Source organism: Plodia interpunctella, chromosome 9 (assembly GCF_027563975.2).
Source record: "Plodia interpunctella isolate USDA-ARS_2022_Savannah chromosome 9, ilPloInte3.2, whole genome shotgun sequence".
NCBI classification, from domain to species: Eukaryota; Metazoa; Arthropoda; class Insecta; order Lepidoptera; family Pyralidae; genus Plodia; species Plodia interpunctella.
The window spans coordinates 10303413-10317254 of NC_071302.1; the positions used below are offsets into that span (position 1 = coordinate 10303413).

General features: G+C 34.5%; 2 protein-coding genes across 4 annotated transcripts in view; one reads left to right on the forward strand and one right to left on the reverse strand.

The window, feature by feature from the left end:
• The window catches only part of LOC128672445 (uncharacterized protein), a 43141-nt gene that overhangs the window by 2211 nt on the left and 27088 nt on the right, over window positions 1–13842 (forward strand). For all 3 annotated transcript variants that reach the window (XM_053749593.1, XM_053749592.1, XM_064436159.1), the window contains 5 exons: window positions 67–215; window positions 588–758; window positions 2024–2097; window positions 3005–3221; window positions 3552–3731. In XM_053749593.1, coding sequence (XP_053605568.1) covers window positions 67–215; window positions 588–758; window positions 2024–2097; window positions 3005–3221; window positions 3552–3731 — 791 coding nt within the window. The remainder of the gene's footprint in view (window positions 1–66; window positions 216–587; window positions 759–2023; window positions 2098–3004; window positions 3222–3551; window positions 3732–13842) is intronic.
• LOC128672448 (uncharacterized) lies at window positions 8174–13752 on the reverse strand. The gene is made up of 7 exons (XM_053749596.2): window positions 13576–13752; window positions 13168–13301; window positions 11630–11753; window positions 11129–11293; window positions 10146–10241; window positions 8868–9040; window positions 8174–8394 (listed from the first exon to the last, which is right to left on the reverse strand). The coding sequence occupies exons 1-7, from the start codon at window positions 13618–13620 to the stop codon at window positions 8190–8192; spliced, it is 942 nt and encodes a 313-aa protein (XP_053605571.1). The 5' UTR covers window positions 13621–13752; the 3' UTR covers window positions 8174–8189.

Sequence of the window (13842 nt, forward strand, 5' to 3'; positions counted from 1 at the left end):
TGATAGTTAAAATGTACAAGACGTTTGGACAAAACATTTAATTACCTATCTTATTTTATACTTAAGATGGGAGAAAGCCCAATGGCCTACGTCAGCAATGGCGGGAGCAGCTGGCGCCGTGGTAGCTGGAGCGACAATGGTCGGTGCAGTAGCATTAGCTGGCACTTCACCACCAGGATCTGCTTCGACATCAGCCACTTTATCTACAACTATAAGTAAGCCACTTCATCTTTCATATTAATTTGTTATACATTGTGTGCCGTTCCTCTAGACCTTGCCAGAAAGGACAAACCCAAGAAGTGCTTTAGTCATTCAGAATGATATAGATGCTAATATTCTGATAACTAAGTATCGAAAAGTAGAGGAAACCGGTAAAAACGCTCAAACGAGATAGATCCGGTAAAATTATATATATCGGAAGTTTACAACATTTATATGTCGATGTAATAGTCGACAATACGAAGTGGGCCGAGTCTTGTAAATTAACTAAAACTATAATACGACTTTTTCTTTGGTAATCACTAGTAAGTGACCCGTATTTTTATTAACGACATTTATATGTATATTCATGTAATTTTATATACCAGCCACTTCAGCACCAAGTACCTCGTTATCAGCTTCAAGGATGTCACCATCGGCATCTGGAACCTCTCCATCATCATTGCCGCACCCTGAGCCAAGGGACTCAGCCAGCCTAACACCAGGCAGCGTCGCATCGTTGACCCCTAACTCTTCGTGCGAAGAATTGAGGATGGAACGTAAGTTATTTACTAAAATGTATTATAACTCAAATAGGTAAAATACATTATTTTCTTCAAATAGGCTGTAATATTGGACTTATGTTTATTTACCTGTTTATCGTCAATAACTTACCTTAAAGAGCACTCGAGAAGATGCAGCTCAACAAATTCTAGACGCATTTTCTCCAAAGGCAGTGATCAATCAATTACCTTGACGATATAGTAATGAAATTGAGACAGTACGAAGTTTCAACTAAACTTCTTCAAAGACGTTAATTTACAACCCTGATAGGTCTAGGCAAATTTTAAAATAACAATTTACACAGTAGTCAGTTTACACAGTCGTTTATTTATAGGGGAATATTTAAAGGAAATAAGCCAGATCGCAAATCAACACAGTACGTACCATCAAAGCTTGCTCGTTGTTAGTAAACACTGTTACGATCAAAGACGCAAAAACTTCTAAATCATCGCTACATTTTAGAGGGATGTGACCTAAGCGATCGAATCAAGACATTACATTGATGACCAGCAGTCCCCCGTAGCTTTGCCTGTCGGAATTTTGAGATAGTATACAGCATGTCTTATAAAAACCGATATATAGTTTACCTAATGGAAACAGTCCATTAGATCTAGATCTAGAAGCATGTGTTTTTATTTTCGATATAAGGATATAATAAAGATGAAGATTTAGTATATATTATGGTATAATATGCCTACGGTATAAGGTGCCTATTAAGCGACATATATCAGCAACTGATAGGTAACAACAGCATTTCCAAGGTTAACATCAGGCAAATAAACGTTGTTAAAATTTAAAAGAGCTTCCACAAAGATTTGCTTGTGATTAAAATTACAAAATTTTATTTCATTTATACTTAAATTACATTTATATTAAACTTGATATGCCAACTAGCGACCCGACCTGGCTTCGCTCGGGTAAAACTGTAATAAAAAAGTAGCCTATGTTACTCCTAAAGTCCCTGTCTATTTCTGTGCCAACGTTTATCAAAATCGATCTAGTAGTTTTTGAGTTAATTTATATAAAAAAAAAGAAATATAAATCTTTTCTCTAACATTAGTACGGATTAATATGGAAGTATGGATATAGGATAAGGTACAAAAAGCAGTGCTTTTAGCTCTGATCCCGAGCCATGGATTAAGTAAGTACTTCGTAGTACCTACTAATACCATGTCCCGAGCTTCACATCCCGAATCCAACCGATGTCACACGAAGATAAGAGAAGAAGATTTACACCTTCTAGAATAATAACTTGTTACAGATATGTGCCGAAAAGAAGCAACTCTACTACGATATGATGAGAATGACAACACATTTTTACACGCTCCTCCTCAGGTAAGTCCTTTTAATTTTATTTATATTGTGTTTTACTCGTAGTAGGTACTCCAGTTGTACGAAGTACTTACCAAATCCATGGTTTTACTCTCCAACTTCTTTCTCTTTCTTTTTAAGTGTGTCATTGCTGACACTGGTGTCAAATTTTGTTCAAAATCGCCCGAACGTTTCTGACATAACTTTCACAACTACCTACCGACATTTAGCAGCAAGTACACATCTAATTACTGAAGCCATACTTTCGTATTCTGAGATTTAAAATACATCATCGCCTAACATAGATCATTAAACTTGACGAACGTGCTGAATAATTTATAGATTGTAAACTAAATTTTAAATTAGAATGTAAATATGTGCTACATTGGTGTCCTCCGTTAAATTTGTTGTAGCTCAAATTATACTCTCAGTTCACTATGAAGTTGTGAAATTGCGCTCGTAAAATCACAGAAATGCCCGAATTATAACACTCCAATAATGCTCTCGTGGTTTCTATTATTAGGTCTGGATTCTCATACCTCTCCACATTGTTGCGAGCTTAAAATAACAATGCTACTTTATAAGTTGGTTGAAGATTTGTACACCAATATGATGACTCAAAAAATCGTAGTTGCAGATTAGCGCTTCATTGCCTCGATTTCAAGTAATGTTCTGGTTATTTTGTAATTTCAAAATAATACTTTATAACTAGTTACTACTACTTACATACATACATACATGCAAAAAAAATATTTTTGCCCCAAGTTGAATGTTAAACCTCCCTTGCTTCGCTCGCTCGGTCAATAACCATACAAGTGGACATTGGCCTACCCAAAGGAGTTCCACTCTCTGGAACTAAATTAATGAAAATGATCACTAGAGTGCTAAATTTTCAACTCTTAAGAAGTAAAATTTTAATTATTTGAATCAGGATGACAGTTCCACATCTCCATCTCCCAACAAACTGCACAAAAGCCGCTGGGGCAAGATGCGCGACATGCTGCAACCCCACCGAGAGTCAGTCAAAAAGAGAGGCTCGAAGAGCTCTCCAGATGTTGTACCCACCAGGAGACGCTCTCTAAGTGACGGAGGAGATAGTGACGCGCCACCAGCCTTGACGCTTACTATACCATCGTCTGAGGAACTTGGTGAGATTATTATATGAGAAATAGTTGTCTATATTGAAGGGTGCAGGGAGGTTTGCTTAGAGCCAGATACCGAACTACTGCTACCCAAAAGTTGCCCTAGTCCGGTCAACCGGAATAACAACCGAACTCCTGCTAATAGAGGATAAATTACTGCCTACTTGCATCGATCGATGAAGATCTCTCAAGAAGAGGGCAGGTGTTTTGAATCTTTTATTTTCAGCGCCTATTCAAGTTCCCCAATAATATCATAATTATGTTGGGCTCATTATACTCTCACAAATGATAAGAATTGATGTGTGACTCCATTTCAAAGTTTAACTTTGTACTCAGAATCAGACCCTCATCCGATGCTGCGCAAGCAACGTTCCCTGGAGCTGGGGTCACGGCCTCCCCAGCACCGACCTCCTCGGGCCTCCAAGTGGACCAAAGTGAAGAGGGCCTTCCTCACTTCAGCGTCCGCCTCCGTGCCGTCCAGTCCTAGCAGGCATTCTGCTTTCTTTACTGACGCTGGTGAGTTTAGATTATAATATATTACTGATAAAAAATTATACATAAATTTATATATAAAAAATGGTAAGCCCTTCTGGCATAATAGGGACCAACACTGTTTGAATGAGTTTCTTTCGGCATTTCTTCTCAGCAGTGGTCGTTCCGAAATGCTAGTATTTTGTAGCTTTGGTAAACATCATTTAATTTAGATTATGACGTGAAAAAGTGCCTGTGAAGGCCTAATTTCTGAATAAATGATTTGATTTTGATTTTGATTAATAAAATCCTAACAGTAGGAAATATACATGCCAATATATTGTATATTTGCGTACTACCAACCCATGCAGTGATAGATATGCAAGTAGCTAGTATGTCAATGTGCCGATCGTTTCACATGCCATGCAAACTTTCAATCTTAGTATCTTTAAACCAATCGAAAACTTCTAGCTAGTGAAAAAGCCAAACAAGTGCATGTTTCATGTAATTAGGATAATTTCAATTGTTTGCTTGTTTGAGCGCGAAGACCTTTCCATCGTCTGGTTAAAAAATCTACAAGGTAAATTTAGTAGGCAAAATGTATTGTCTGTCCCCGTTGTAGCCTCAAAAGCATTTTTTACTGTTTTCTAACCAGTTATAAAAATACTATTGGATATAAATATCTGGTACACCAGTTACAGAACACAATAACTCCAATTTTCTAAAACATCAAACGATATTTGACAGCAGATTTGGCCAATGAAGTGCATGTTATCAAAGGTTGCAATTTATACAGAATTCTATATCTAAGACCCGAGTGGTAGTTCATTATCGCTTAGGATTCCCATATCCATAAAGCTTGCGTTATATACTATTTCTGACATTATCACATTGTGATGGATAATACAAACAACTTTCAATTACACGAGCACAATAGTTGATGTATTTTAAGCAAGTGTTTATTTACTTATTCTGAAGATAAAAAAATATATAGACTTAGCTGTTGCTTGTTGTTCCACCGGCAACAAAAAGTTGCCTTTCGTCACTTGTAGCTGTGCTAGCAGCCACACTTCAAATATTGTTTAGATCAGAATAAATAGAAAATACTTGTAGAATGAAAAACCCGCGTATTTCTACAATCTTTACTATAATCCCAAGTTCATGATTATACTAAAGATTTTAGAAATTGGTTATATTCCAAAAAATCACTTTAATTCATTGCTCCGTACTGACCCGAAAATAGACAAATACCTAAACCGATTTATATATTTTATAACAAGGAGTGTAAGGGACTAAATAAAACTGAAACATAATTCTTCCAGCTGATCAGTGATTTTTTATTATAAAGTCGTGGAAGAAGTAAAATAACCGACGTCTATGTAATACGTTCAAGCTTAAGATAATGGGGCCGGATGAATGCAGGCATCAGATCGGACAGGCATCAATCCATCCATCATCATAATTCACTGATGAGACGTAAACACGTCGGATCGCGAGCTTTATGCGGAGTACCTACTCTGTTTTAGAACGCTCTTGGTTATGACAGAAATGAGGGTGATGTCATGAAATATGCATCATGTTGATAAAGTATAAATATACATACTTATTATCACGCAGTCATCAGTCACAAGACTGGCCTAAGAAAATCTCCAGTTATATCCCTTTCTTATGATTAACTTTTACAATCTGCACGGGAGGAGAAGCAGTATTTTGCTCTCAGACCACTGTTATAGATAAAACAGAATCAGAATTATTTTTGTCGCAATCATCGAACTTGACATAAATATCGACTTACAGTAAATTCTAGGTATTCATTTTACGTTTAGGCGGGTTAGAATCAATAACGTCATTACGAGCCTTGGCCGATTATAAAGCGATCGATACGATGTATCGATTTTGTAATCGAGAAATTGGTTCAGACGTCCAGACACTTATAATGCTATATATTTTGTTTAGGTATTTCTATCTGACTGCTGAGCCAAATTGGTTAAGTCATCAAGACGTTTATTATCCCGTCTTCGAACGTGATCACCAATTTGCTCACCGTACTAAAAATAATTATTATTTTGTCTAAATAAACCGTAGTAATATCACGCTTGAGTAGTAAATTGCTTTTGATTTAAACTTGGGTTTTTGTATTATCACAATCTACAATTTTTGTGTTATCTATTTCCATAAATTTCAATATTCAACCAGTCATTCTACTAATCGCATTCATTTTTGTGAGAAACGATTAAACTTTCCATCAAATCTACATTAAGAATTTAAAACACTGAAAACGATCTATTCAGCTCCAGCAATTTTATTTCCGTTTCCAAATAAACACGTGCATTTGATGCAGTGGTTTGTTTTTGTAAACGTTTCCTCGCGTTCAGGAATATTATGAGTTCCCATTTCCTTGCTGACTTCTCTTGAACAGCTGGCTGCTCTGAACTACAATGTACGTAATATTACTAATTCTATGACCTCATTGTGTATTCACCATAACGGGATAGAAGACATGGAATCTCGCGCAAAACAGTTATTCTGTTGTTACCAGTTTAATCTAGACAATTTGGACTGTACGATGTAATTCTCGTGCTTTTGTATAAGTACCTTGTGTCTTGATAGAAAGTTTGGGAATAAACTCTCATCTGACCGTTCCATGGATTCTTCCGCTGATATATACAAGCCTACATAGGCTTGAGTTTTATAAGATAAATACCACATCGATAACTAAATTAAATGCCAATGATCTTGAGAATTGGTGTACACAGTCAAATATAATCCATGGGTGTTATCGGCCGTGTAACTACGACTAATTGTAGTACCTATATAGCATAGTAGTAATTTTCCAGATTGAAGATTAGACAAGAAATTCAAGAAAACACACCGTTCCCACATCCCGTCCATTAAAAGTTGGCATTATGCCAGAGACAAAAAATGAGTAATTAGCTAAGAGGGTCATCAACCCCGCATCATGCATGCTTCTGACATAATTTGTGGTTTCTGAACTAGGTCGCGTCATATTCTCCTTGGCTTAGTAATCAACACTGTCTGTGAGGTCCTGGATTGCATATTGATTGCATATTTGCAGGATAAACCAAATATTATCCAATGCGGATTGGAGAGTTTTAACGACTCCAAACACAGCTGGGACCAACAGCTTAACGTGTCTTCTGCAGCACGGACGAGCTCGAGATAATACATTTTTGGTAGCAATTTTTGTGTATAATGACAAGGTTGATCAGACTAGTTAAATATTAGATCTCGTGGTCGCTCAGAAAATAATATTAATAATATTTAAAATACAGTTGAAATAAATAATGTTATGATATATGGTGATATGTTTTGAAAAACTAAAATCGAGAGATTGTAATAATATTTACGGAGTAGACTTGCCTACAGATTTGTTGTTTTATATAAAAAAGTGGCTATATGTCTTTTATAAAAATGTAATTGTGCCAAAATATGCGTTTGTCTGGGAGGAAACAGCCGAATATTTTATTCATTATTTTGGCTACAAACTCCATATTTCTCATCTCGTTGTCTATCTATATCTTCATCAATAGGAGGTAGGTATATAGGGTTTGTAAGTACTTGTGCAGGAGGTATCTTGGAAACAGATTTTCCACATTCTTTCACCCGTAGAATTATTTGTTAATGATGAATAAAATATGGTACCTACTATGATAAATATGGAACGAAGTCTATTTCATATAATGACATAACTACTAGTAAAGAAAAATGATTGAAGTAACTTGTAATAATAATTTTAACCAGTGACATCCCAAGATGATATGTGTGGCGCAATAGAAAGGATTATAAAACAGAAAAAGAATGCGTGTAAGAGAAGCATGTAATCAGGAGCCGTCAGAAAGAGGTTAAACTGATGATGAATCCCTCCACTCCCCGCCCTCATCTCCCGTGTTCACTACCAAGACTCTGAAATCAACTTGTAGACGTATGTATACAAATGTCAAAAGCGAATAACTTGATTACAATGCCGTGAATATAAATGTTGAAGTAGATAAGATAATTAAAAATAGTGTTAAATTGTCTTTAATGTATAAAAAAAAATCACTAGCCGAATATAATCCAATTACTACAATTTCTGTATATTATGCCTTATCGAAAGACGAACGGTTTTACCATCACGTTTCATAAGTATGGTTTCGCTCATAAGACGCTTTCGCTTCTCAAACGTCCTTGCAACCATTACTGCGTATTGCTAGGTTTATATTTAAGTAAACAGAGAGAGTAATGTAAACAAAACTAAATGTTATATCTCCATCGTAAACACACTCAGGATTTCGTAAACGCGGCCTCCGTTTTAATCGGAACAAAATAAATAGTGACTAAGGGTGTAGACTATTTACATCGATATTTAATTTCAAAGTCTGATTTAGGAAGATATTGAATCTGTACTATGAAAATTATGTAATCGTGATAATGTAGCATGTTTGTGGTTCATTAGAATACAAAAATCTACCCAAATAAAAATGGCATTAATATTTTAATATTTTACTTTTTATCCTTTTTGCTTTCTTTCGAAAGGAAGTTCTCTGAACCTATTTCATCTTTAACATCACCAGGGTTTAGCATTCTTCTCAGCACATCTTTCACTGCACTCCCGTTAGTGTCTTCTCCATCAAAGTTGAGAACCGTCGCGTTGTTATTTTTAATATATTTCTTTGTTTCTTCTAAGACTTTAGTACTATTTCCGTAGCTGAAATTATAATCAAATCGATCATTATTCTGAGAACTACCTTTATTGCAGAACTACAGATTTTATAGGTGTTCCCATAATCCACGATGGGCCTGCGGTTTGGTGATTACCTACAATCTCATTTATGACGTGAATTATGTGAATTATGCCCTTATCGAAACATAATTTGTCCAGAAATAAGAAATATATAGGCACGTTTATATTTCAAATTAAATGATATATCACAAGGATACAAATTGCAAATAGCTAGCATTTCAGAACGACTACTAAAGTAATACAGTGTTCAAATATAAATAATTTTCTTAACTTATCTCATTAAGGACCTTAACTTATGTTGATTGGAAAAGCCAACGAAACACACCACGAAAATCATGTCTCTGATCTGACAATTTGTTGGTTCAAATTTATAAGTCAGTTTAGTTTACAAATACTAAATGTTAATATTAAAAAAATATATAGCAAACATTACTAACCTGCATCCTTTTACTTTGTTAACAATCAAAAACGCCTCGTCTTCAATAGACTTCACTACTTCAATAAGGCACGCTTCGTGCATGGCCCCGTGCGCCATTAGCTTCGTCAGATCCACCACGCCGTCGATCAGCTTGCTGGTTACATCCATCATCGCTGACTTGATTACCGGAGACTGAAAAAGAAATGAGACTTCAGGTTGTTCCTCTGATTTTTGTTAAACATCGTATTTTTGGTTCTTCCATGGCGTCTAATTTATCTATTCTACTTTACTTTAAAAGGATTTTTTTAGTGATAATTTTAAAATTTGAACTTAAAGTTCCTACATCTAGAGTACACCCAGCACCCAGGTACGGTGCATCATGCTTCTCATAATAATGCATTGTCATCTAAACTAAACTTGTGTAAAAAGACATACGGACATAGGGACATAGAGACAGGTATATATTATATAGTTACATTGCAATTTAAATACTTGTAATAAAATATCCGCAAGATATAGTAATAAATAATAGTCACTGTTCATTTCTTATTTAAAATACAACTATTAATATACATTGTTAATAAATTAAAATTTAATGAAAATCTACTAAATATAATCTTTGCTGAAGATAAAATTATTTCAGTAACCATCAATCCTGTACAAAACGTCTGACACACAAATGAGATTCTATCATAATTTGGTCCATTTCCTATTTTTATTTCAACTAATTCTAAATCTGTGCCGCGACGCGTGTCAGTAATAATATGAATGTGTTTGGTTAGTTCGAAAATACAAATTTAATATCAGAACGTGTGGTTCCGACGAAATTTATTTTGAATCAGATCGCCGGATATGACTAATCTTGTGGAGTTTTGGAATATTTTCGTAAAGACCAACTTAAGAGTAGATTTACGATATCCTGTATTAGAAGAATCGTCTCGGAGATTTATTTGATTGAATCCAAAAATTTAAAAAAGTTTATCTTTTTTTAAATCTTAGAACCATTTCTATGTAACGATTGATAACGACATGTTTCGTTTTTATTTGTTATTCTTTCTTGAAAATTATGACGAAAAACTTGTGCTGGTCAGTATAGAAGCTTGACTTTTCTAATTTGCTTCACTTTAAAAATGATATCATCTTTAATGGCAGACTTGTTAATATACTTGTGTACTTTACAAACGAATTGTAACTATTTGCCTTTAAGCCTAACTTCAAGTAGTTAGAGAGGGTGCCTCTTTTGTTTGTCGACGTTTTTATATGATCTTTCGTTTAAATTTATTTGTAACCGTTGTACCTTGGAGATAACGCATTTGACGACTTTCTTCAAGGTATCGTGCTCATGGCCACACACCTTCAGAAGGTTGTACACCTCCGACTTTTGCTTGTAAATCTGAAAATATTTGTAATCATATATTCTACTTGACCTACTTTATCTCAGGGATCTGCACCGATAAATTATAATATATCATTATAGTCTATAGTCTTAAATTGAGATGGTCACTATCGGCAAACGATATAAGTAATGTTTAAATCTAAACATTCAAAACTCAACCATACCATCAAAGGTATCAATAACATTCAACAAATATCCAGTATGGCATGGAACCGATAAAGCTATTTTAATCCCAACAGTGGTTCTTGAGAATGCTTCTCTTGAGAAAGACTATAAATGGAGAACAAGAGTACCCGCTGATAAATATCCATTTACTAATATCGAGATATATATATATATATCACACAGATTGAGCTAGCCCCAAAGAAAGTTCGAGACTTATGGGATACTAACTCAACGATACTATATTTTATAACAAATACACATAATTATAGATAATCTCTCGATTCAGAGGCAAGCACTTTACCACTGTGTCACCGAGGTCGTCGATGGAAGTATATAACTTAGTATTTCATTAACGATGCCACAAGATTCAAATAAGAATTGAATTGAACCGAACCTAAAGGATGGAAACTCAACTGATTAGTAATAATTGTAATGGATCAGAAAATGGTATTCCTTGGCCATTCCATGTAGAATGATGCAATCTACAGACACTAAAAGTTACTATTTATATATAATATTTAGAGGTCTGACCTTGACCTTCGAATTTTACTATTGGTGGTTCTTTTTATCCCGTATGTTATATAAACTGCTGACAAATGAAAAATATTTGATACTGTATTTATTTTCTTCTTATTTTTAACAGCAATACAGCCAACGATGTTAATATTTTATGTAATGGTTAACATTATTTGTAATGAATAAATTTGTAATTCATTTACCGGCGTCAGTCCCTCCTTGATCATATTCTTCATTTGTATCACATTCTTCACCGCTTCTGTTGGGTCGTGACCTATCAGGGCATATCCACAGACCACCATCTGATGAAGTGCCTTCTCCGCCAACGCAGAAGTCTCATTTTGTCTATCTTGGAGGCAAGCGTCAATCTAAAAGTAGCCAAAAGTTTGAAATATTTGGAATATATATATTGATATTGATATACGAGTAATTAACTGTACACATTTAAAAATTGACGCATATTTTAATTAGTTAAATATGTTTTGGTGATTAATAATCATTATTGAAGTTTTTTACGCCCTGTTACACCAAAAACGTCAAAATTTTTAATTTATAACATGTGAAACATTGGAGTTTCATGTAGGTACCGATTGATTGATTGGTATATGTTGTTTACCAACTATAATTAATACATATGTACTACATAGGTAATAACATATCATCATTATCGTAATTAGGGAATTTTACTTTACTGCGGGACGTACCTCACTATCTGTATCTTTTTTAATAGTTTCTAAAAGCGTTTGTAGTTCAAGCAATCTGTCCTGGATGTGATTAGTTCCATTCTGCAGCAGCATTTTGATTTTCATCAGAACGATATCCACAGATCTATAATGCAATTAAAGATATTAAAAAACACGTTCAAATAATGTGCAATGGCCTTCTAATGGGCTCGAAACGCTAACGCGGCCATAAACATATCTGTATCGGGTATATCGTAGTTACTTTGTAAATAGACCAACACTTGTCATTCATTATGAACTTCTTGACACATTTGATGATTTGAAACTAGCAGCGAGTACCCCAAAAAATCATCTACATTCATTATTTCTTAAGAAATTTTAACTTGATACGTTTGCCTGAAAATCGTGTAAAAGAGAGTGTACACGCAAGGACGTGCTACGTGTTTTATGGTAGCACACCTGGAATGTTCCACAGTGGCAAGCTAATGAATTGTTAAATATCAAGCTATTTATTTATTAGTAATTCGTTTAATTTTTCACACAGTTACATTATACAGACATTTTTGACCACTACGTTAAAAACTTTTGTATCCATACGCTCATTTCTACGCTTTTCTATGCTCTTATCGCGTTACTTACTCGAGAAAAATGATTTTAGCATCAACTAATCCCATCTACTTGCAGACAAAGGAACTAACATAGTTGTCGACAAGCAACCGATGGTATTGTTCTGGCATCAAACTCGGCCGATGTCGCCAAGATATTATATAAATGAAATGCTTGTGTTGTGGAAGCCAATCGTATATTTGTAGTTCCACTGAGAGGAAATATCTCAAATTTGGCAAATTTCTACGTTTATATTCGAAAAAAAAAATATATATTTATTGGAAAAGATATTAAAATTAAATAGGTACAAAAAACTGGACATGCCAATAATATAGTAATTATTTTTGAAACAACTGTCTTATTTATTTATTTAGAGTTTATTACATTCAAAAATACAAGTACATTTGATGTTATAATAGATACAAGTTCATGCTAAGTATTGAAAACCTCTGGATCACTCGGAGAAGATCACAGATGGGTTAAATTTAGATGGTGATTAGATCGGTAAAAAAATTTAGATACTATAAATAGTTATGATTCTACCTACATTAACCAATAATGGCATGGCTAATATAGGTAGCATCCTGGTTGAAGCCATCCAACCTGGTTTGAAGCGTTGTTACAATCCTACTTCCTACTGATATTAAAAATGCGAAAGTTTGTGAGGAGGATATGTGTGTTTGTGGGTGTGTATATGTTTGTTACTCATTTACGCTAAATCTATTTGACGGATATTGATGAAATTTGGTACTCGGATAGAATATAACCTGGAATAGCACATAGGGTACTTTTTATCCTGAAATTATCACGCGAGTGAAGCCCCGGAGCGCAACTTGTACAAAATATGTTGATACTTATTACTATCAAGAGATCGCAGACTAGCAAAAGTGTGGAAAAATCTAGTATAGCGTAGATTGGGTTGCTGAGCCATCAAAGTAAGTACTTTCACTTACCTTTCTAGGTCGACTTGAAACTTCTTCTCGATGCTCTGGATGAGGTCATCACTCAGTTTCTCCGTTATCTCGTCTTCTATTACCTTATCGACATCTTCTTTGGCTAAATCCTTGCACTTGACTGTACTTATTAACTAAAATGTAGGATCATTTGTAGTAACATATTTAATATTAGTAGTTTATAAATGTATTCTGATTTTATTTCATGTGAAAAATATTGATCGCAATTTGAAACGAAACTATTAAATTTCAACGGAGAAATGTTATATTTTTTTTTATAATTCTGGAAATAAATTGGTACGATTTAAAATTATTTCCCAATCTCGAAGAATTTACACGACCCACTCAAAACAACATAAACAATTTTATAGCTCTCCATTCTGTCATCATTGCAAATAAAAATCTCACCACAAATGCTCCAAGAACAATGTTTAACTTCATAAAATTCTTCATTTTCACAATACTAACACTAACGACTCAAAAACACATCACAAATAGTTTTTGTAAAAATAAAACCGTTTGGTTACGTGGGACCGCTTGAAAATAAGTGTTCACCATCAAAAAGTGTCGTAAACTTTGTTTTATAGCTATTGCTGCCACTTCTTGTTTCAGTTAACATATTTTTAAATCTATAGTGTTTGACAGATTTTTCTGCGATTTAAATACGTCGCATGA